The 22317-nt window shown below is 42.6% G+C and overlaps 1 protein-coding gene across 1 annotated transcript in view; it reads left to right on the forward strand.

The window, feature by feature from the left end:
- The window catches only part of LOC117457056 (cilia- and flagella-associated protein 337-like), a 45018-nt gene that overhangs the window by 15458 nt on the left and 7243 nt on the right, over nucleotides 1–22317 (forward strand). The window contains exons 7-12 of the mRNA XM_034096925.1: nucleotides 1668–1835; nucleotides 2970–3118; nucleotides 4978–5208; nucleotides 6478–6642; nucleotides 11272–11387; nucleotides 13320–13450. Coding sequence (XP_033952816.1) covers nucleotides 1668–1835; nucleotides 2970–3118; nucleotides 4978–5208; nucleotides 6478–6642; nucleotides 11272–11387; nucleotides 13320–13450 — 960 coding nt within the window. The remainder of the gene's footprint in view (nucleotides 1–1667; nucleotides 1836–2969; nucleotides 3119–4977; nucleotides 5209–6477; nucleotides 6643–11271; nucleotides 11388–13319; nucleotides 13451–22317) is intronic.

Raw genomic sequence — 22317 nt, forward strand, 5'->3', positions numbered from 1 at the left:
TCCGCTGGCTGGCTGGCTGTTTGCTGGCTGGCTGGTTTGCTGTTCTGGCTGCTGGCTGGTTTGCTGGCTGGCTGTTGGCTGTTCTGCTGGCTGGCTGCTGGCTGGCTGGTTTGCTGGCTGGCTGGTTTGCTGTTCTGGCTGGCTGGCTGGTTTGCTGGCTGGCTGGCTGGGTTTGATGGATGGATGGATGGTTTGATGGATGGATGGATGGTTTGATGGATGGATGTTATGGATGTTATGGATGGATGGATGGTCAGATGGATGGTTTGATGGATGGATGGATGGTTTGATGGATGGATGGTTTGATGGTTATGGATGGATGGATGGTTTGATGGATGGATGGATGGTTTGATGGATGGATGGATGGTTTGATGGATGGATGGTTTGATGTTATGGATGGATGGATGGTTTGATGGATGGATGGATGGTTTGATGGATGGATGGTTTGATGGATGGATGGTCGGAGTAAGCTCTGTGTTGGTAAAATCTCCCGAAATGTGCAGCAATTTGATGCAGAACAAAAGATGCTTGCTTTGATTAAGTGCTGCCCTTTTTTAAATTACACACTCACAGCAATACAAATGTGCCGTTACATACAAACCTGGCTCGAGCAGATGTTCTGTATGCCGGCCTGGTTCACAAATAACTAGATGGATGATTGGGGTGTATCGGTGAAAGAGAGGAGGCCTCATTAATCAATGATAAGTCATGCGACAGTGTCAGAAAATCCACTGATCTTTCATTTTCACAGGCCGGAGAAAAGACGTGGAGTATGAAATGTAATCAGTCGTAATTATTTGCCCCAGCAAAGCGGCCGATCTTTTGACCTGCGACTGTCACATGCCGTCTCACAAGCCGCACTTATTTGTGCAGTATTTGAAAGCCAAGCAGCCTCTAATGGAGACGTGCAGCATCCAATTGAGCCGTTTTCACTCAAAGTGTTAATTGAGACAGATGGTGATGCAAGATCCATTACATTTTCTGTAATACCAGCGAGCAAATCAAACTAATTCTATGCTGTGCTGAGCGCCTGCAATTGGTTGGTTTACAGAAGGGCTGCGGTCAATGCACATTTAGCACAGAGTAAATGTCCTTCAGACGTCTGCTAATGAAAAACATTTTGGCATCAGAAGGGTGAAGTAACTAATGGACGGCGTGTCATCATCAAAATATGTTGCAATGTTGTTTTGCATTGAATTTGTTGCAGTTAAAAGTAATTTATTCCCTCTGCTGGTAAGTTCTGCTGCGTTATTGCTCCACAGAGAGGGGCTGCTTGGAAGACCCAGTTTTAATTTTCATCTCTTAAAATGAGTTAATTCGGAGATTGTGGAGATTAAATATGTGCAGATCAAATTTGTAATGAATTACTGTTCCCTGTCATAATGACACTTTCTCTCAGCTTCGTCCGGGTATTAGATTATAGATACCTTTTGTAACAGCTGCATGTAGACAAGGCATTATTTACATACTGAATTTAAGTCAATTTACACTATAATAGGCTAACTTACAACTAACAAAATGTAAACATATGGAGTGTGCAAAATAATTGCAGTTTCAGATTGAATTGAAATGCACAACCACAAACAATATATGTGAATATTCTTGTGATACTTGATTGTTATTCTGTAACTCCTAATTTCCTTTCACTTTCCACCTCTCTCCTGCAGTGCGTTACCTGGGCTCGCTGGAGGCCTTTGTGTCGTGCAGCACGCAGCCGCAGAGCAGCGTGGTGATTGGCTGGAGGGAGAAGGAGAGCAGGAGTCTACGAGTCACTTCCTTCTTCACAAAGAGAGGTGTGTGGGACATCGACCACCACCGTGAACTCAATCTGATCGGTGAGGACCAATGTGCAGTCAGACTTATATCCCTTACTCTTCTAAAAATAATACTAATAGTTTTTTTTTTAAATAAAAGGTTATGTTTGTCCACTCAACTGAATCCCCAACTGTTTCTTAGAGAGTAACGAAAGAGCAAATTTGAATCCACCCAAAGAAAGAATCAATGCTTAATGAAGGATTTGATGGCTGCAAAGAATCTCTATGCTATATAATAAATGTGTGTATGCATAAAAAAGGCTTTGGTTTTGAGACTATATTCAACACATAGACATACTGCAATGAATTAGATTCTCTGCTAATTTGGGACGTTCTGATTGGTTGTAACCAGAGGTGGGAAGTAGTAATAATAATAATAACAATATATTTAATTTATATAGCGCTTCTCATCTGCCAAGACAAATCTCGAAGTGCTTCACAACAAGGAGTAGTGGAGTACAAATACTTCGTTGCTGTACTTAAGTACATTTTTCTGGTATCAGTACTTTACTCCACTACTTATTTTTCTGACGACTTTTTACTTTTACTTCTTACATGTTGAACCCAAATACCTGTACTTTCTACTTCTCTCATGTTGAACTCAAATATCTGTACTTTCTTCTTCTTACATGTTGAACACAAATACCTGTACTTTCTACTTCTCTCATGTTGAACTCAAATATCTGTACTTTCTTCTTCTTACATGTTGAACACAAATACCTGTACTTTCTACTTCTCACATTTTCCAAACAGCTGGTTCCTTTAGTCTAAATGTGTGTTTGGTGGCGTGATCATTCTTTAGAGTCATTGCGTGCCTATTGATTTGAACACGATCCGTGTATCCATCACTTCCTGGTCTTCTCTAAAGAAGAGGGACCAATGGAAACGTTGTCATGCTGCCGTTGTTCAGCATGGAAACATTCATTAGCTAACAATGACATTATTGTTCTATTAATATAAAGGGAGGTCAGGTACTCTTTAAAACAGCTGCTAGTTATGGGTACTTTTTACTGAAGTACATTTTGAAGCCCTCTTTACTTTTACTTGAGTAAAGAAGTTTAGTCAGTACTTCTACTTTTACCAGAGTATTTTTAAGTATATCTGTACTTCTACTCGAGTAAAGGATGTGTGTACTTTTGCTATCTCTGGTTGCAGCCACAGCAGGTGTGGATCATCAGGTGTTGCTGTGGAACCCGTGTGTGACCTCGGGGCCGGTGTGTGTGCTCAGCGGACACACCGGCCCCGTCACTGCAGTCCGCTTCATGCAGGCCGAGCAACAACTGATCAGCTACTCCAAAGATAAGGTGTGTGTCTCTCTGCTAGAACAGATCATGATGAAGAGCGCTGTAATATTAATTGTGATACCTGGCTATGATTACTGCAGAGGAAGGACGCCATGGTGCAGATGATTGGAAGCCTATTTCTCACTGTTGCTGTTATGAGAGCCATCACTTTTTCTTTCTTCTCTCTGATGCAGAGAGGATGTTGCTGCTGTTCCTCGCCCCGCTTGTAGCTTTCTCTTTTGATTTTCATGAGATGATGATGAATATTTCACAAGCAATGTATGTTCCACCTGCCTTCTGCTCAAACACCATCTGCGCAAAGCTTTAAAGGTGACATGTCATGCTTTTCCGGTTATTACCCGTCCCCTTGTGTGTTATGAAGGTTTTTATGCATGTAAACGGTCTGCAGAGTCAAAACCCTCAAAGTACACCCTGTAGCGAGTAGAACTCTAACACAGAAAATACCTCCCCAAAGCGCCTCGTTGGAGATACGTCACTGTCCATTTGATTCTTCCGGGGACATCATGATGTCATGTCGTCCCCCGAACGAAATGGACCAATCCGTGGAGCCGTTACGTTACGTCCGCGGAGCCGTTACGTTACGCCCCCGCTGATTGGTCCAAATTGACCAATCCACGGACTTCCTCACACACTCAGTGCATTTCCCGGAACAGCGAAAGTTCTCTTGTTTTGTGTCCTCAAGCAAAAGGCAGAGTTGTGACTAAATGGCACTGCTTGAGTTCTTCTTGGCAATTATTGTATTTTTTCTGTAATTACTATAAGTTATCCTCCAGAGACCCACCCATTAATTGTTGTCCTCTGTGGAGCACATTGGGTTTTGGCCCATTACTTTGAGGTTATACATGCCACAGCATTAAGTCCAGTTGTACTCCACAGAGGACATCCTGGGCTTTTCAGACATGTGACATATGTGGGGGTATGGCTTTGAAAAAGATAATTTCATTGTATTTCAAAATAACGTCCATTAACACAAGCACTATTTATAGAAAGAGGTAATTTTGTAAGTTTGTAATTACCGGTGTTGTGAGGTCAATATTTGTATTAATTATAGTAAGGGAACATCTTAGGAGTTTAGTGAGTTTCAGAGCAGTGACCTAAACCTGCTGATGCTAAACCTTGTTTGACCTAAAACTAAATGTTTTTATGAATGTCCTCTGAGGAGGACATGGGGATTTGCTAACTTTTTATTTCCCCCATTTTACACAACACAAATGGAGTCCACTACGGGCCACGTAGGTTTCTGTAGGGGTCATGGTGGATGCAGTGGGAAAGCACACATCAAGTGTCAGATGTATCTCTGCATTTAAAAAAAGGATGGAGTACTACAAATGAGGGCTCAATATTTGTTGCATTGAGTTGTTGTGCTCTAATGTTGTCTAAATGTACTTGTATGTTAATGTTGCTTGTATACTATGCTTCGCATAACTAACACCCGATGTCGTCTACAAAGGACAAAACGAATTAAAATATATATTTTTAGTTTTTGTTAGTCATTATGTTAATACCACCCTAAAGACTTGTGTGACAAAAAACAGGACATTTGAAACCTCTTTCTTTCTGGGTCTCAGGAGGATAATGTCTTGTGATAAATATAGTCTTTTATAGTAGATTTTCTTTTTTTGTATCTGCGGTGCTTCATATAGCTTCTACCACTACAGCACACGTGAAAACCCACCAGTTACAATAACATGTAGATCTTACAAACATTTCAGAAGTCTGAGAAAAAAGTCTGAATTCTAAGAAACAAGTCAAAAATATCTCAGAAAATATCTCACTTATTTCTTCAAAATTTGGACAAAATAAATGTCGGTCGGATCTAAAAGCAAAAACTGCACATGTTCTTTCTGTACCTTCTCCAGGTCCTTTGTCTGTGGGATATTTCTCGTCAGCTGTGTGTTCACCGTCTGGCCGGAGTCTTCCCAAAGACGCAGGAGGACACACACACACTCCTGTTTCTCCACGACGAGCAGCACCTCCTCTTTCTCTCCTTCAACAGCCTGCTTCTCCTGCTGGAGAGGAAGGAGGCGGAGAGGAGCAGCAGCCATGAGCACCCTGTCACCTGTGTGCTGTACAACAGTCTGTTCAGACAGGTATGCAGCTGAACTGAGACTTTCTATTTCCCTCTCTCTGTTGATCTTTATTCCGAGGCATAAGGCAGGACATTGTAAGCATTAAATGTATTAAATGGAAACTGAACAATCTGGTGCCACTAAATGTTTTTAAAGCTCGGTTGGATGCTAGTCAATCGGAAGCTATTGGTACCTGTTTATGTGGATAATTATGTAAATGATGCTGTATGATGTCCTTTTGTTGTTCTGTTTATGCTTTTATGTTTCATGTGGAACAGGTCTCCCTTGGAAAAGAGATCAATGATCTCAATGGGATTTTATCTGTATAAATAAAGGTTTGAAATTAAATGAAATGAGGATATTTGAGAGCTCAATTTTGACCTTCGCAACAGCAGTTTTAAAATAGTCCATTTGGTAGAAGTCCCAGAGCTTTTAGTTATTTCACCTGCTCCTCATCATAACAGGACACTTTTTGCAACATATCAGGTTCATATTTGTATTTTGTGCGTCTACTGGGACATGTTTACGTGCTTCAACGTTCAAAAAGGTCTTTCTTTTTCTCATACGGCCTTTGATTGGCTATGTTTGTGGAGTATATACTATGTTGAAATCAAATACCTCGAAATACTTCATGATACTGTTTGACAGAAATGTAGTTTTTCTTACATTATTATTGGAGGAGCAGAGGTTTTACAGAGCATCAAAGCTTCATACGTTTTATTTTGATGCCCTTATTATGTATTATTGTATGTTTTAGATAAGTTATGTTCCCTTTACCCCACTCCATGGCACACTTGATATCAGTGTCCCTGCCAGTACACCAATAAAAGAAATAGCTCTTGCATTCAATATAACATTTTTAAAAGAGGGCATTCACTCTTGACACTCCTGCTTTTATTCCCACTTGACAGCAGCATTAGTCGCATACTTTCATCAGTGGCTTAGCACTAACATAAGAGTGTAACGAAGCGTGATGAATTGTTCTGCTTTACAGAGAACATCAGTGGAGCCCGGCTCTCTCAGGCAGCGTGGAGAGGATCAAACTCTCTCTGATGATGGATGTCCGTCCTTCTCTAGAGAATAGATATAGGAGAAATACAAGAGAGAGAGAGACGAGAAGAGAGAAGAAGAAGAGCGATAGGATAGGAGCAAGGCGTAGAGATAGAGCACTTCTCTCTAGATCTCTCTCTCTTCTATATCTCTCACTCTCTCGCTCTATTCTATCGATCGAGATCTCTCTCTCTCTCTCTCTCTCTCTCTCTCTCTCTCTCTCTCCCTCTCTCTCTGCAGGCCGTCAGCAGCGACTCGGCCTCCTCTGTGATCTGCTGGCGCGTCGACACGGGCCAAAAGGTCAAGCAGTTTCGCCGCTGCCATGGAGACGCAGAGATCTCCACGATGGCCCTGGACGGTACGCAGACCCGGCTGTTTACTGCGGGCGCTGATGGAGAGGTCAAAGTAGGTGGACACACGTACACCCACACACACTCAAGTTAAGACCGTATAGCCGCAGGTCAGTTGTCATATAAAAACTGAAACTCTGAAATGTAAATTCGTAAAAAACAAACAAACAGTAGTACCGTACTTTTCGGACTATAAACCGCGACTTTTTTCCCCATTTTTTGTGTACAGCTAACGGCCACTAGGGAACCTCCTAAATCTATGGATTTTACAGGTAAAATTAACCACCTTTAACCCTATGGGCTCTATGACCGGTCCGCGCCCGCCACCTTTAAGCGGCGGGCTCCAGCAGGAAAAGCTGGAGGCCGGAAAAGAGTGAGACAGGTAGCGCGGCAAAGTAAAAGTGGAACCGAGAGACAGAACGAGAGCAAGACAGACGGACAATTTAGCTGCTGCAGCTTATATGCAGGTGCGCTTTATAGTCCGAAAAGTACGGTAAGTGAGTTTTTCGTGCTTTGATGATGCTCCAATGTCGATGGGCAAACACAAGGTGACAATGGAAATTGTTGTTTTGTGACTTTCTTATGTTATCCTTCACGTCCTCTAACTGTGAATGCACATCCGTTTTGCCATCATCTAAGAAGTATTGAAAGGGTTGTAAAAATAAACAAACAAACATGTGGCGGTTGTTACTCTTGTACGTTATTTTGTTAGATGTTTTGTTTAAGAGGACATAGGGAGAGAAACCCCCTCTGGAGGGATTTTAGCCTTAGCAGACCATTTACATGCACAAAAACCTAAATAACACATTACAGGAAAAGGAAAACCCCAGAACGGATAATAGGGCCTCTTTAATTTCCTTTGTAGCCATAGCTAGCATTACAGCTTGACCTGACGCACCTTACGTGGCTGCAGCTAGCCTAGCCACCAGAGGCGGCGCTAGGGGGTGGCTACTTGGGCTCAAGCCCCGGATGTTTTCTGAAAAGCCCCGGATGTTTCACTTAAAAAAAAAAGAAAAAAAATTAAAATATATATATATTTTTTAAATGTCTCGGGAGTAATGTGCAGTACCGGAGTCCACCAGAGAGGCAGCCGCTGCAGGACATTAGCCTGCGTACTGCGTAGCCTTCCCTGCCCTGAAGAAGAAGTGATCCTTCCTAGTGCCTGACGAGTTTTAAGCTAATAGCCTATAAAGTTATGGATATTAGAAAGTTATTTTCATCGAAGCAGGCGCCACAAGCTGCAGCAGCAGCAGCAGCAGCAGCAGCAGTATCAGCAGCTGACAACAATGTCATCACCAGCAGTGAAGAAATGGATGTTTCAGGTTTGTGAATCTAATGGTGATATCTGCACTCTGGCTGACTGAGTAAGGAGTGAAAAAGAGTGATGTACTGTAACGTTAATCTTATAGCTCGTAAACATGGAGTAACCAAGGCAAGGCAAGTTTATTTATATAGCACCTTTCAACACAAGGCAATTCAAGGTGCTTTACAAAAATGAAAGACATTCAGACAAAGGCATTTAAAAACAGTAAAAGATAATAAAAGAAACATTAAAAGAAAAAATACATGAATAAAAAGTTACAGTGCAGTTTAAGATATGAATAGTTCACACAGAAGTTCCACTTTACTGATGAACACAACAGCTCAGTTTAAATTAAAAGCAGTGACAAAAAGATAAACCACACTAAGTCAATACCCTTATATGTTAGTATGTATACAGAACATGACTACAAATTATCCTAAGATGTAACGTTAACCCTTCATACCTCAGTCTACTTTTAAGACACTAAAATAACGTATTCCAATTTTTATTTTGTTTTCGCGCATGGAATTATACCGGCTCTCGTTTCAGTACACATAACAACGGAACCATAGCAACGGAACTGACAGGCAACACTCTGAATCCGATTGGCTGTGACTGCATCCACTCAGAGTGCCCGATTCAGAAACGTGACTCTTACACTCTTTACGTCACAAACAAAGATGGTGGATGAGAATAGATCTATAAAACGATAAGCAATGCGCAGTGGATCGGAAGAGGACGGTGTGTCGGCGTTGTTCGATAGCGGTGCGGTATGCTAATGGGAACACACGCCAAACATGCTAAATCACATCAGAAGGCATCACCCAGATTTTCCAATCACCGGAGCCCGGCAAAAGACAACAGCAGTTCAACAGCTGATCCCCGCTGTTTTTAAGAAGCCAATAGGCATGAGAGCCGAGAGACCAAAATAAATAACGGAAGCTTTTGGCATATTTTTTCAACGACTTTGCGTTCTTGAAACACTTTCTTATTATTTATGATGTAATATTTTCAAGACATTCTTTTTAGTTTTACAGCTTGATGAAACCTTTTTGTTTGACATCAGCCATTATAGATACTATGGCCATCTGAGTGTGTGTGGTACTGTTTGTGGTTTGTTTTTAACTGTTTAATACAGTTAATTATTCAAAATGTCAGAGTTCCTTATTTTTAAACTGAAACTTGCACTACTGTTCAAAAGTAAATAACAACAAACCTGGAATTATGCATTTGGGACTTTTTTTTGCTTTTTTTTGTTGAACCGTACCGAACCGTGACCCCCAAACCGAGGTACGAACCGAACCGTGACTTCTGTGAACCGTTACACCCCTAGTCCTCTGTGTTCCAGGGAACTCACCAAGTGTCAGAAAACACAACCCTCTCTCTTTTCCTCCATACCCAAATCTCTAAAAACGGGGCTGCAACGGATCTGATACAGACTGATCTTGAATTATTTTCTACGTCACAGAAGTGGTGCTCCGCTTATTGGTCAATTCTCCACCTATCAGGGGAATGTGGGGTTGGGCCACGGCCGGCCATTGCGCTGGAGACGCTGTAGTACATATGCCAGGCCTGTAAGTGGCGCTGTAGTCTGCCACAAAAGCAGCGAAGAAGACTTTATACTCTGCTCTGGCTCTTTTTCTCCCTCCCCGAGGCAAGCGTTTGCTCCCGCTGCTGTAATTCAATGCAATCCCTCCCTCGCTGTAATTCTCTCCGGTAGTCCACCAGCAGATGACAAACACCCTCCTCTCCGGCTCTTCCAAGGAATGAGGGGACCGTGCGGCAGAGTTTCAGTTAGATTTTTATTTCGCCGGTCAACATGTCCGTTAAAGTTTAAATCTTCCGGACAAAATTAGAAAAGTGCCGGTCAAAGGTCTTCTTTGTTATTTATTGAGCTTTAAAACAAATGAATAACGACTCTATATAATAATAATATAAGAATAAAACACAGAGGACGGAGATCTCTTTTCTCCCCGCTGCAGCCCAGCAACTGATCTAAAAGCACGCTCCCCTCTCCTGCAGGGGGGCGTGGTGCAGCTCACAGAATCAGCCCCCTGCAAAAACAGCGCTGGAAAGAGCAAATAGAGCGAAATGAGGCATGGCTAAAATGCAGGATCTGTTTGGTATTTTGAAAGAAAAACTATTTATATACTTTATATAGGTATGGCCCTACAATATATTGTTCAAATATAGCATGATATGTCCCCTTTAAGGTATTATTAAGGTAGGGTTAATGTTGCTCTCAAAGTGCACCAGATTGATGCTTTTAACTTCAATATTTAAAAAAAATTCTTCCCGAGGGGAGCATGCCCCCGGACCCCCCTAGAGGAGGTGACGACCCCCCTAAAGGATGTTTGGTCCACCCCCCACTTGTAAAAAAAATAGCACTTTACCCCTGCACCCCCGCCCAACAACTCCTGGGCTAAGCCCCGGATCTCCTACAATCCTAAATCCGCCTCTGCTAGCCACTGTAGCGAGTTTGACTGATTGATAACATTTTTGGATGTTTTTTACGCTTTTGCACAAGAGAGGCATATTAATGATAATTTTTAGCATTTTAGAAAAAATAAAAGCCTCATCTGTCGTCCTAATTACAACGTGTGTGTGTGTGTGTGTGTGTGTGTGTGTGTGTGTGTGTGTGTGTGTGTGTGTGTGTGTGTGTGTGTGTGTGTGTGTGTGTGTGTGTGTGTGTGTGTGTGTGTGTGTGTGTGTGTGTGTGTGTTCTATTGGCAGAATCGTTTCTTGCGTTTTTTTCCTTTCATTTTCTAATTTGGTCGTAATTTCAAACGTGTGGTGCTCTCTGAATTAGCACTGACTCAACGCTCAGTGTAATTGTTCTCAACAGATGAGTGCAGTAATTATACACATGGTAATCAATATAATCAACCACATCAGCTCTCTGACCGTGAGCCCTCGTGAGGATGCAGCCTTGTGCATCCTGTGCATGAGAAGCAGCCTCAGGTAGGCCTTTTGGGCAAATAGCAACTCCATGCATCGACTCTCCAATTTTCATCAGCGCTGAACCTGCGGCGTTGCAGTTCAGGCGGTTCCTTTTAACGACGGTGTTCCCATCGGGCCAATCAGCTTCTTTCTTTGTTAAATGCCACGACACAACATTGAACAAATTGGTGTGAAATATTACCTGAGCTGCCATGTTTGATGGATGTGAGGTAGGTTGGGGGATTTATATCCAAACAACATTTTAAAGATGTTCTTCTTGAAATAAAAGCCCTTAGACATTGTTTAAGAAAATACTGATCCTGTTACCTCTTGGTTTTACAGACGAGATAATAAAGTGAATTTTGCAAAAGGGAGTGACATGCAGAGTTGGGTCTATTTGTTTGCCTATGTGTTGCTTATAGATTGTTATGTGTGTTGCAGGTGTGGGACTTCAACGGCCGCTGCCTCCACAGAATGAACGCCGGCCTGGGTCGATCTGTGGACATCTCACAGGTGCTGCTGCTGAGGAGGAGTGTGCTGGTGATGGGCTGGGACAGGTACTGTGGTGCGTTTTGATGCCTTTACGTTTTAGTATTGCGAGCTTACTAATACAAGAAAACATGACAAACTGGAAAGAGACATCAGAGGGTTTTTTACTTTAACATGATTTCTGAATTATTGGAATGAAGTCTGACAGTTTTCCGGGAAAAACACTGTTATTCCCCGCTGTACAATGTGTGCATATTATCTCTCCTGCAGCGCTATCTGTTCCTACAGTGGTGACTCCATTTTCACCTAAAGAACCAGTCGATACCAAAAGTGGTTCTTCCTGATGTCCACCGGTCTCCAGTCAGTGTAACACATGTCTCTTGTGCTGATTCCTCTGCTCTCTTTGCCTTGTCACGGTCATTGGATCCATGGTAAACATCCATGCTGGAATTACAGGCGGACATTTGGTTCAAACTTGGTCATGTAATTAATCTGCGCAATTTTTTTCAATCAAATGTTACGTTTTAAATATGAATATCAAGCATTAATTCATTAAAGGTAAGGTATGTACGTTTGAGAAACCGGCTCGAGATACACTTTTTGTTATATTCCATGGAATGCTCTTAACATCCCGATAGCAATGAATATATGAAATGCTTTGACCAAAAATCCATACAAATATGTCATCTGTGGAAGCCGTGGCGCGGTAAAAAGCACGACCAATCATCTGAGCCGGCCCGGCTAAAGTAACTGGACGGCCTACCTGCCTGTCAGCCTTCCATCGGGGCACAAACTTATCTCGTGCCCTCATTGGTCATGTGCGCGTTCGTGTGTGATGGAGGAGGGGCTCTGTAAGGAAGGGGCAGATTTTTTCCGGCTGTGTATTTTCAAATTCTAGCGCACTCGAGCCGGTTTCTCCAAAATTACCTACCCCACCTTTAACGTAGACCGCCCCTATTTACAACACACCAAACTTCTGAAAAAAATAAAGTCAACAAATTCCTTTGAAGTCAAGAAAGGGCAAAGAGGAGCAAACACTATTGGCAAAGTTACTTGTTTGTCAGTCGCCGGGTCGGCTTTTTGTGTGTGTGTGTGTGTGTGTGTGTTTATGTTTGCCCTCTCCTGCTCCGTCTGCCTACGACTCAAAGCCATAAGACATCTGGACCCAGTGAGCTGATCTCAGCAGTGTGCCATCATCAAGTTATACGACTCTTCTTTCTCTGTCCTCCTCCACACACACACACACACACACACACACACACACACACACACACACACACACACACACACACACACACACACACACACACACACACACACACACACACACACACACACACACACACACACACACACACACACACACACACACACACACACACACACACACACACACACACACACACACACACACACACACACACACACACACACACACACACACACACACACACACACACACACACACACAGGGGGTGTCGCAGCATGGGAGACAGACAACAAAATACAGCCGTTATGACTTTCATCAATCATATTATTTCCTGTTTCTCTCACACACCTGGAGCTCAGTTTAATCCGTGCTGCGCGGTGTGTCTCGTGGCGTCGTATCAAAGACTTCTGCTGACCCTCACCATCTCACACAGGCTGAACACACAGCATCCTTGTTTCACATATTCTTCAGAATGATACATGTTTTTTCATTTAATGTACCTGCACTTCCTTAGCAACGGTCTTCAAGCAGACTTCTGAATGTCCAAATCGATCAATTACAATTCAGTATTCAACTCAGCCGTGTTAGAAGGCTTTTTAAAGTGTGTGTGGCAACAGGTGATGCTTCCTTTCTGGTCCATCTTGCTCTTTATGCTGTGGTAGAAATAGGATGTACAGTGTTTGGGTGTCCATGTTGTTCACCACAAATATACAGTAAAGAAAGTCTTTAAGAGGTTTCTATTGAAAACACAAACCTCTGAACCTTACCTTCTCCTTCTTTCTCTCTGCAGGATGTTCACAGTTTTCCGTCTGCGTTCCTTCTCTCAGTCTTACGTTGAGCCGTCAGAGTGGAAGGGAGGCGTTCATCATCGCAGCGACGTGCTCTGTGCCGCCTTCCAGCCTCCACAGACGCTGGTCACAGGTGTGTGTGTGTGTGTGTGTGTGTGTGCATTGCTAGCACTTGAAGAAGGATATTTTATTGAAATAAACCCAAAAGCTAGCGTAGTTGTTGGCAATGAACATCTGAAGTCCCATACTTCCTATGAGAATACAACATACAACATATTTAAAGAGTAAATATTTTTGCTCATTTTCAGGTATTTAGTGTCTCCATGCTTTAATGTTCAAAAGGGTCTTTATTTTTCTCACACACGCACACACACACACACACACACACACACACACACGCACACGCACACACACGCACACATGTCTCATTTCCCCTCACTCCCACTGAGAGAGCGCTAATAAACATAATTTAAATTGGACATGTGGATTAAATTGGTAGTGGAGGCTGCAGCGCGGGGCAGTGTGTGTGTGTGTGTGTGTGTGTGTGTGTGTGTGTGTGTGTGTGTGTGTGTGTGTGTGTGTGTGTGTGTGTGTGTGTGTGTGTGTGTGTGTGTGTGTGTGTGTGTGTGTGTGTGTGTGTGTGTGTGTGTGTGTGTGTGTGTGTGTGTGTGTGTGTGTGTGTGTGTGTGTGTGTGTGTGTGTGTGGGAGGGAGGGAGGGAGGAAGAAATGCATCAGTCTAACTAGTGGTGAAGAATAACTGGGAGTGTCAGTTGGAGGAAGCTGGCGGAGAGGAGCTGAACACAATGACAGAGAACACACACACACACACACACACACACACACACACACACACACACACACACACACACACACACACACACACACACACACACACACACACACACACACACACACACACACACACACACACACACACACACACACACACACACACACACACACACACACACACACACACACACACACGTGAAACTGGCTTTTTGCTCCAGCTCCAGCTATTCATTTCCTTCTGAACCATTTCTCCCTCTAACTTAGAAAAACACCCACTCTTATCCACCTTCCCACCTCCATTTCTCACTCTCTATACTTATCTCTAATGTTGACACGGTCTGCAGTTTATATCTGCGCTCGCACACACACCGGTAAACTCAGACTGAACTTCCAGAGCGTGAGGTGAAGTGATACAACTTTTTAAACTAAAGAGTAAATACGGTTCCGAGTGTTTGTGGTTTGATGGTTATGGAAGTGGACAGTTACGGCCCGTCCACACTACAGCTTCAAAGAAAGCTTGCCGGCGGGCGTGTCTGAAGCTCGACCAACAACCAATCACATGAATCTCCCGCCCCTGACACACAAGCAGCAGTTTGATTGGCTAGAGCTTGTACTGGCATATGATTTGATTGGCTGACGCTTCCACCGAAAGCTTCAGAAGCTTCAAAAGTTGAACATTGCTCAACTTTTGCAGCCTGACACGCCAGGAAAGCTCCGCTCTGCTTCCCACAATGCAGTTCGGCGAAAAGTGACGTCACCCCATTCAAAGTGGATGGGCAGACGCGTTGGAAACCGTTTTTGAAGCTGTCGAAGCTGTAGTGTGGACGGGCCGTTACTGGAGGACTGTCAGTTCAAACTCTCTGGCAGAAAAATCTTTGTGACAAGCTGTGGCGCCTTCCTGGCATTTTAAAGAATGTTTGCGTAAAGTAAGTTAAAATGGTGGCAGCAGTGATCGAGGTTTTCTGTAACTGTCCAAGTCTGTTCATTTTCTCTTCCATTAACCAGTCTTTAAACACCAGAGCCAATACTGTGTTCCTGTATGTCTTCTTCTGCTGTTCCCTTTAGTGTTTACTTCCTGTCTGTCTTCTTCTGTAGATTTGTCTGACGTCCAGCTCTCTGGGTGTTTCTCAATGTCGAGGACGCTTCCTTGGTAGGACATGTCTTCCGAGTCAGGTCCTTCAGAAGCGAGGCAAGAATCCTTCCTAGCCTCGGAAAACGAAGAAATGTGGAACAGGCTAACAGGTGTGCAGGTGTGCGTCATATGCGAGGCCCCGCCTTAAATGGAGCGCCATTTCCACTAAAGATTTGGGAAATTGGTCCGTGCGCAAAGCATTGTGGGGATTTTAAGACCGCGGAGTCTACACATGTGCAGCCTCGAAATTTCTCGCTACGAAGGACGCCGGCCTCGGTAGAATTCCAAGGAGCCTGGACATTGGAACAGTCCTTCGGCGGGACTCGATGACGTAGCATCCTTGAAATAGTGGCTCTGGAGCATCCTTCCTTGACATTGAGAAACACCCTCTGTCTTGTATCCACTTTCCTTCTCTTGCGCTCTACTTATTTTCTTTACTGGGGACAGTTTAGCCATCATGAATCCAACGTTTCCTACTCTCCACAAATATAAACATTTATGCTTCTTAAGTCCTCCATGGTGTTTTCTGACAGAGAAAAATAATGTTTGTTGACCGGACTTATTTTTGCGGATTGATATGACTGCACATAGTCCCTTGATCAGAGGGGCCTTCTTATCAACAGTCTGCTATCCTTAGCAACGGTCTTCTAAAAATAACAGACCTCTGGAATGTCCAAATTGACCAATCAGAATCAAGTATTTAGCCAAGCTGCTTAAGAGTTCTGCTTATCTTTTGTTAAGATGTTTAATGTTTTAAGTTACCTCCAAATTGTTTGTGTCTTTGGTTAATGCGGTTTCTTGATGTGACATAGCTTGCCAAACAGGATGAAGCACCAACACCATAAAAACCTGTAAAAAAGTCATGCTCACAAACTTTGTAAACGCATGCCAAAGTTTATATAAACTCAATAGTGGAATAAGAAAGGGAATGATTGATAGCAGAGAAAATGAAATCAATGCATGATCCTATCTTTCTATTTTAAACAGAAATACCATCGGTTAGATAATAAATACAGACACAACAACGACCCCCTGCTGCTCCAACCTACTACTTTTGTGGACAAAAACAAAACAATGATGAAGACTGAAAAAGAAATGTGTCGGAGTAACTGTCCCTTGACGATTTCTGTGGGCAGTTCCTTGCTCACACAGAAGAAGGAAAAAGTGTGTGAAACTTTTCTTTGTAAATAAACTGTGCCTGATCTCTCGTGCAGAGTACTGTATGTCGTTTAAAAAAAGATATATCATATATACTGCTTGACCTTTCCACTTCACCTGCTCTTAATACGTCTCTAATTAAGAACTTAATTAGGACGGAGCTTGTTAATTAAAGGGCTCTGACAAGTAAAGGATTCAGCCTGTGGTGAAGGAAAATATAATTAAATTAATGAAGCTATTGTTGCGCTAAGGAATGAAACACTGATTTATATAATTTCAAAAGTACATTTGTCTTTCAGCAGCGTGACAAAGGACAAAAGCAAACCTGCCAGTTTTTAATTGGATCATTTTCAATTCAATTATACCTGTATCATCTTGTTTTATTGTGCCTATTTAATAAAATGCACTACTGTCAATTGTGAAATATTAAAATAAAGGTTTTTTTCAAAGTTCCCATCACACATAAAAGATGAAGCCATTTCCAGAAGAGAGTAACGTGTGAAGCTCATTCCTGTGACAACAACACCACTTACTTTAATCAGCAGTTATATTTCATTTCACTGACGATTTTATATTTCTTTCATTTTTATATCCAAGGCTTTGTTATTTTTTCCCTTCTTCCATCTGTCTTCTCTGCATGTGCCCTCATTCTTAAGCTAAGTCATGAAAGTGTATTTTTCTGTTATTATTGTAGAATAGAGAATACACAGAAACTCTCATCACATTTTGTTTTAAATGAAAGCAGACTTCACAATAGGTCAAATGTATTATCAAAGTGTGTTGGTGAAATGGAATCCTTAGATCAACACAGTCTTTTTTTATATTAGTATTATTATTTTACAGTAGGCTACTTATTTTACACTCCGTTTCATTTTATGTCATTACACATATCCTAGCTTACTTTTCAGGGCCCTATTATGCTTTGGGGGTTTCCCCTTCCCTGTATTGTGTTTATATAGGTTTTTCGTGCATGTAAATGGTCTCCAAAGGCTAGAACCCCTGAGTTTCTCTCCCACACACTCCCTCTGAAACGTCTTTTGTTTACTTCCATTACATAATGACATCACTATGTAATACTCGCGCTTCTATTGGCTAGTGCTCTAATACAACAAATTAGCACAATAGGGTCCCTTTAAAAAATAACCATAACTTCTTCCTATGCTTTAAAATCCTATTGGATCTTTTTTTCTGGCCTATTGGCAAATGTGAGGAATTACCAGCTATTTATCTTTTGCACTATAACCGTGAACTGAAGTAAAAGGTGGATGTGAACTATTGCAGTGCTTTTGTCTACTTTGATACTTTTTTTGGACTAATTCTTTCATCCCCAAATCTGAGTGTAAAGACATCGTCTTGAAGCGATGACGCATCAGTTACAGCTGACAGCACATTTCTTCAGGGTTGCAGTCAGTAATGCCGTTTTCACATCCAAGCGTGCATGCTGCCAAACGCACCTGTGTGCCAAGCGAAAGTGGTGGTGCTATCAAGACCACCAGGGAAAACATTCAATTTAAAGTTATTTTGGACTCACACACAAGCTCAGGACTGTGTGTGTGTGTGTGTGTGTGTGTGTGTGTGTGTGTGTGTGTGTGTGTGTGTGTGTGTGTGTGTGTGTGTGTGTGTGTGTGTGTGTGTGTGTGTGTGTGTGTGTGTGTGTGTGTGTGTGTGTGTGTGTGTGTGTGTGTGTGTGTGTGTGCATCTGTTTGTTTGTGTCCCAAATGTAATGAAGTTGCAGAAGCAGGAGCGTTTGGCTGATGTGGGACTGAAGCCTCCTCATCCATATTCAGAGTCTGAGCTAGGTTCCGCTTGGCTTCTCACACACATACACCGTCACACACACACGCACGCATGCACGCACGCACGCACGCACACACACACACACACACACACACACTCAGCAGGGTACTTGTACACAGGGGTCCTGTGTACCTCTCTCAGTCACTACCCTCCCTTATTTTCACTACTCTCCTTGGATCCGTTAATCCTCCATGGCTGAACGCCTTCCAAGAGACCAACTCCTCTGAACTTTGATGGGTTGCCAAATATGTTTTAAGAAATGGAAATGCCAGCATAGAAATTGGAAACATTGAATGACAACTTCGAGCAGAAGATAATCTGATTTATATATTTCATTCTTTTCAAGTTAGTGAGCTAAAGGGGAAAGTTAAATAAAACCTTTTGGAGGTTTGACTGGTTATGTCTATGTGACATGCTTTTAGTCACTCTGACCCCTAAATACATTTGAGTTGTAAACACCATTGGAAAGAGGAAATTCTAAGCTTTCCAATGATATCCTTCACGTTTTTTAGTGAGAGGCGGCGGTGATTGCTAAAGTTGTCACTCAGTCTTTCCAAGCTTCAAAAATGTATTTATTGTCTAAATATGGCAAATTAAAGTTTGATATTCAGAAAGCCTAGACCCCACAATTACCAAAACACGATGTATCCTATACTATAATGCAATTGTTTGCTTACCAGACCTCTGTATCCGGCTTCTTAACTCTGCTTGTCCACTGAAATGACGGCAGCGAAGTTGCATTGTGGGTAAATTATGCTCCATGTTGTTGACAAGGACAAAAATACATTCATCTAATGTTATTCCAGCTCAATATTATAATTAACCATTGTGTGAATTATGTGGATAGCTTCACCTCCTTTATCTCCTTTATCCCTCTATCATACAAACAAACACACGGCATGATAAAAGTCATTTGAAATACAGACGCTGGCCGTGGGCTGCATGAATAATGCAGAAGACCCACACACTCATAAACTTTATACCTCCTATTGCTCACACACACATACACATCTTCAATTGCTAACCCACTCCTCACATATCTCATTAACTCCTGCTGTTCAACTGCAGCCACCTGATGAGATTCCTGCCGCATATAATAAACACACACTGGCTTATATATAATGTAGATTATTTGAAAAGCACTTTCTCACGAGGTGAGTGTGGTGGTACAGATGGTGGTGGGGACGGGCGTGGTGGTTTATAAGTGGTGTTTTGCATGATTCAACAGCACGAGGAAAGCAAAAGGAGAATGGTTGTTGATGTACATTTTGCATGAAATATAATGTTACACAATGTAAGTAATCAGAATGTGATCATTAAGGTATGTTAAAAGTAGAATGTCTGTGATCTATGTTTAAAAAAACTTGTCCAAATGAACTGTGGAACAAAGAGTGTCATGGTTGAACGAAAGGCAACTTTTAGTGGATTCAGGTAAACTGTCCTTCACCTTTCGAAAGTTAATGGAGTACGAAGTTATGATAGTAAAGTGGAAAACAGTAAAACTCCTTTCTAATATGCTAGAAAACAAAGTCAAGTGTCAGTTGAAGTAGTGAAAACATGGCCATGGACACCTGTAAAGAAACGTGACCATGGACTCCTCTAGGAAACATGACCATGGACACCTGTAAAGAAACATGACCATGGACTCCTCTAGGAAATGCGATTATGGACACCTGTAAAGAAACATGACCATGGACACCTGTAGGAAATGTGACCATGGACACCTGTAGGAAATGTGATTATGGACACCTGTAGGAAACATGACCATGGACACCTGTAGGAAACATGACCATGGACACCTGTAGGAAACATGACCATGGACACCTGTAATGAAACGTGACCATGGACTCCTCTAGGAAATGTGATTATAGACACCTGTAGGAAACATGACCATGGACACCTGTAAAGAAACATGACCATCACCTGTAGGAAACATGACCATGGACACCTGTAGGAAACATGACCATGGACACCTGTAAAGAAACATGACCATCACCTGTAGGAAACATGACCATGGACACCTGTAGGAAACATGACCATGGACACCTGTAGGAAACATGACCATGGACACCTGTAGGAAACATGACCATGGACACTGTAGGAAACATGACCATGGACACCTGTAGGAAACATGACCATGGCCACCTGTAGGAAACATGACCATGGACACCTGTAAAGAAACATGACCATGGACACCTGTAGGAAACATGACCATGGACACCTGTAAAGAAACGTGACCATGGACACCTGTAAAGAAACGTGACCATGGACTCCTCTAGGAAACATGACCATGGACACCTGTAAAGAAACATGACCATGGACTCCTCTAGGAAATGCGATTATGGACACCTGTAAAGAAACATGACCATGGACACCTGTAGGAAACATGACCATGGACTCCTCTAGGAAATGCGATTATGGACACCTGTAAAGAAACATGACCATGGACACCTGTAGGAAACATGACCATGGACACCTGTAGGAAATGTGACCATGGACACCTGTAGGAAATGTGATTATGGACACCTGTAGGAAACATGACCATCACCTGTAGGAAACATGACCATGGACACCTGTAGGAAACATGACCATGGACACCTGTAGGAAACATGACCATGGACACCTGTAACGAAACGTGACCATGGACTCCTCTAGGAAATGTGATTATAGACACCTGTAGGAAACATGACCATGGACACCTGTAAAGAAACATGACCATCACCTGTAGGAAACATGACCATGGACACCTGTAGGAAACATGACCATGGACACCTGTAAAGAAACATGACCATCACCTGTAGGAAACATGACCATGGACACCTGTAGGAAACATGACCATGGACACCTGTAGGAAACATGACCATGGACACCTGTAGGAAACATGACCATGGACACTGTAGGAAACATGACCATGGACACCTGTAGGAAACATGACCATGGCCACCTGTAGGAAACATGACCATGGACACCTGTAAAGAAACATGACCATGGACACCTGTAGGAAACATGACCATGGACACCTGTAAAGAAACGTGACCATGGACTCCTCTAGGAAATGTGATTATGGACACCTGTAGGAAACATGACCATGGACACCTGTAGGAAACATGACCATGGACACCTGTAGGAAACATGACCATGGACACCTGTAGGAAACATGACCATGGACACCTGTAGGAAACATGACCATGGACACCTGTAGGAAACATGACCATGGACACCTGTAGGAAACATGACCATGGACACCTGTAAAGAAACATGACCATGGACACCTGTAGGAAACATGACCATGGACACCTGTAGGAAACATGACCATCACCTGTAAAGAAACATGACCATGGACACCGGTAGGAAACATGACCATGGACACCTGTAGGAAACATTACCATGGACACCTGTAGGAAACAAGACCATGGACACCTGTAGGAAACATGACCATGGACACCTGTAGGAAACATGACCATGGACACCTGTAGGAAACATGACCATGGACACCTGTAAAGAAACATGACCATGGACACCTGTAGGAAACATGACCAAGGACACCTGTAAAGAAACATGACCATGGACACCTGTAGGAAACATGACCATGGACACCTGTAGGAAACATGACCAAGGACACCTGTAAAGAAACATGACCATGGACACCTGTAGGAAACATGACCATGGACACCTGTAGGAAACATGACCATGGACACCTGTAGGAAACATGACCATGGACACCTGTAAAGAAACATGACCATGGACACCTGTAGGAAACATGACCAAGGACACCTGTAAAGAAACATGACCATGGACACCTGTAGGAAACATGACCATGGACACCTGTAAAGAAACATGACCATGGACACCTGTAGGAAACATGACCAAGGACACCTGTAGGAAACATGACCATGGACACCTGTAGGGAACAAGACCATGGACACCTGTAGGAAACATTACCATGCATGTACACCTGTAAGGAAACGTATGCGAAACAGTGTTTACAACAAATACAGTTGGATATGGAACGTCATTGTCTGCCAAGGTGAACCGAAGACAAACAGAGATGTTTTATCTACAAAAATAATAATAACTGTTGTTTAACAATGTGATCCCGGCCTGGCTGTTTTTGCTGTGT

The sequence above is a fragment of the Pseudochaenichthys georgianus genome, chromosome 13 (genome assembly GCF_902827115.2).
Source record: "Pseudochaenichthys georgianus chromosome 13, fPseGeo1.2, whole genome shotgun sequence".
Lineage (NCBI taxonomy): Eukaryota > Metazoa > Chordata > Actinopteri > Perciformes > Channichthyidae > Pseudochaenichthys > Pseudochaenichthys georgianus.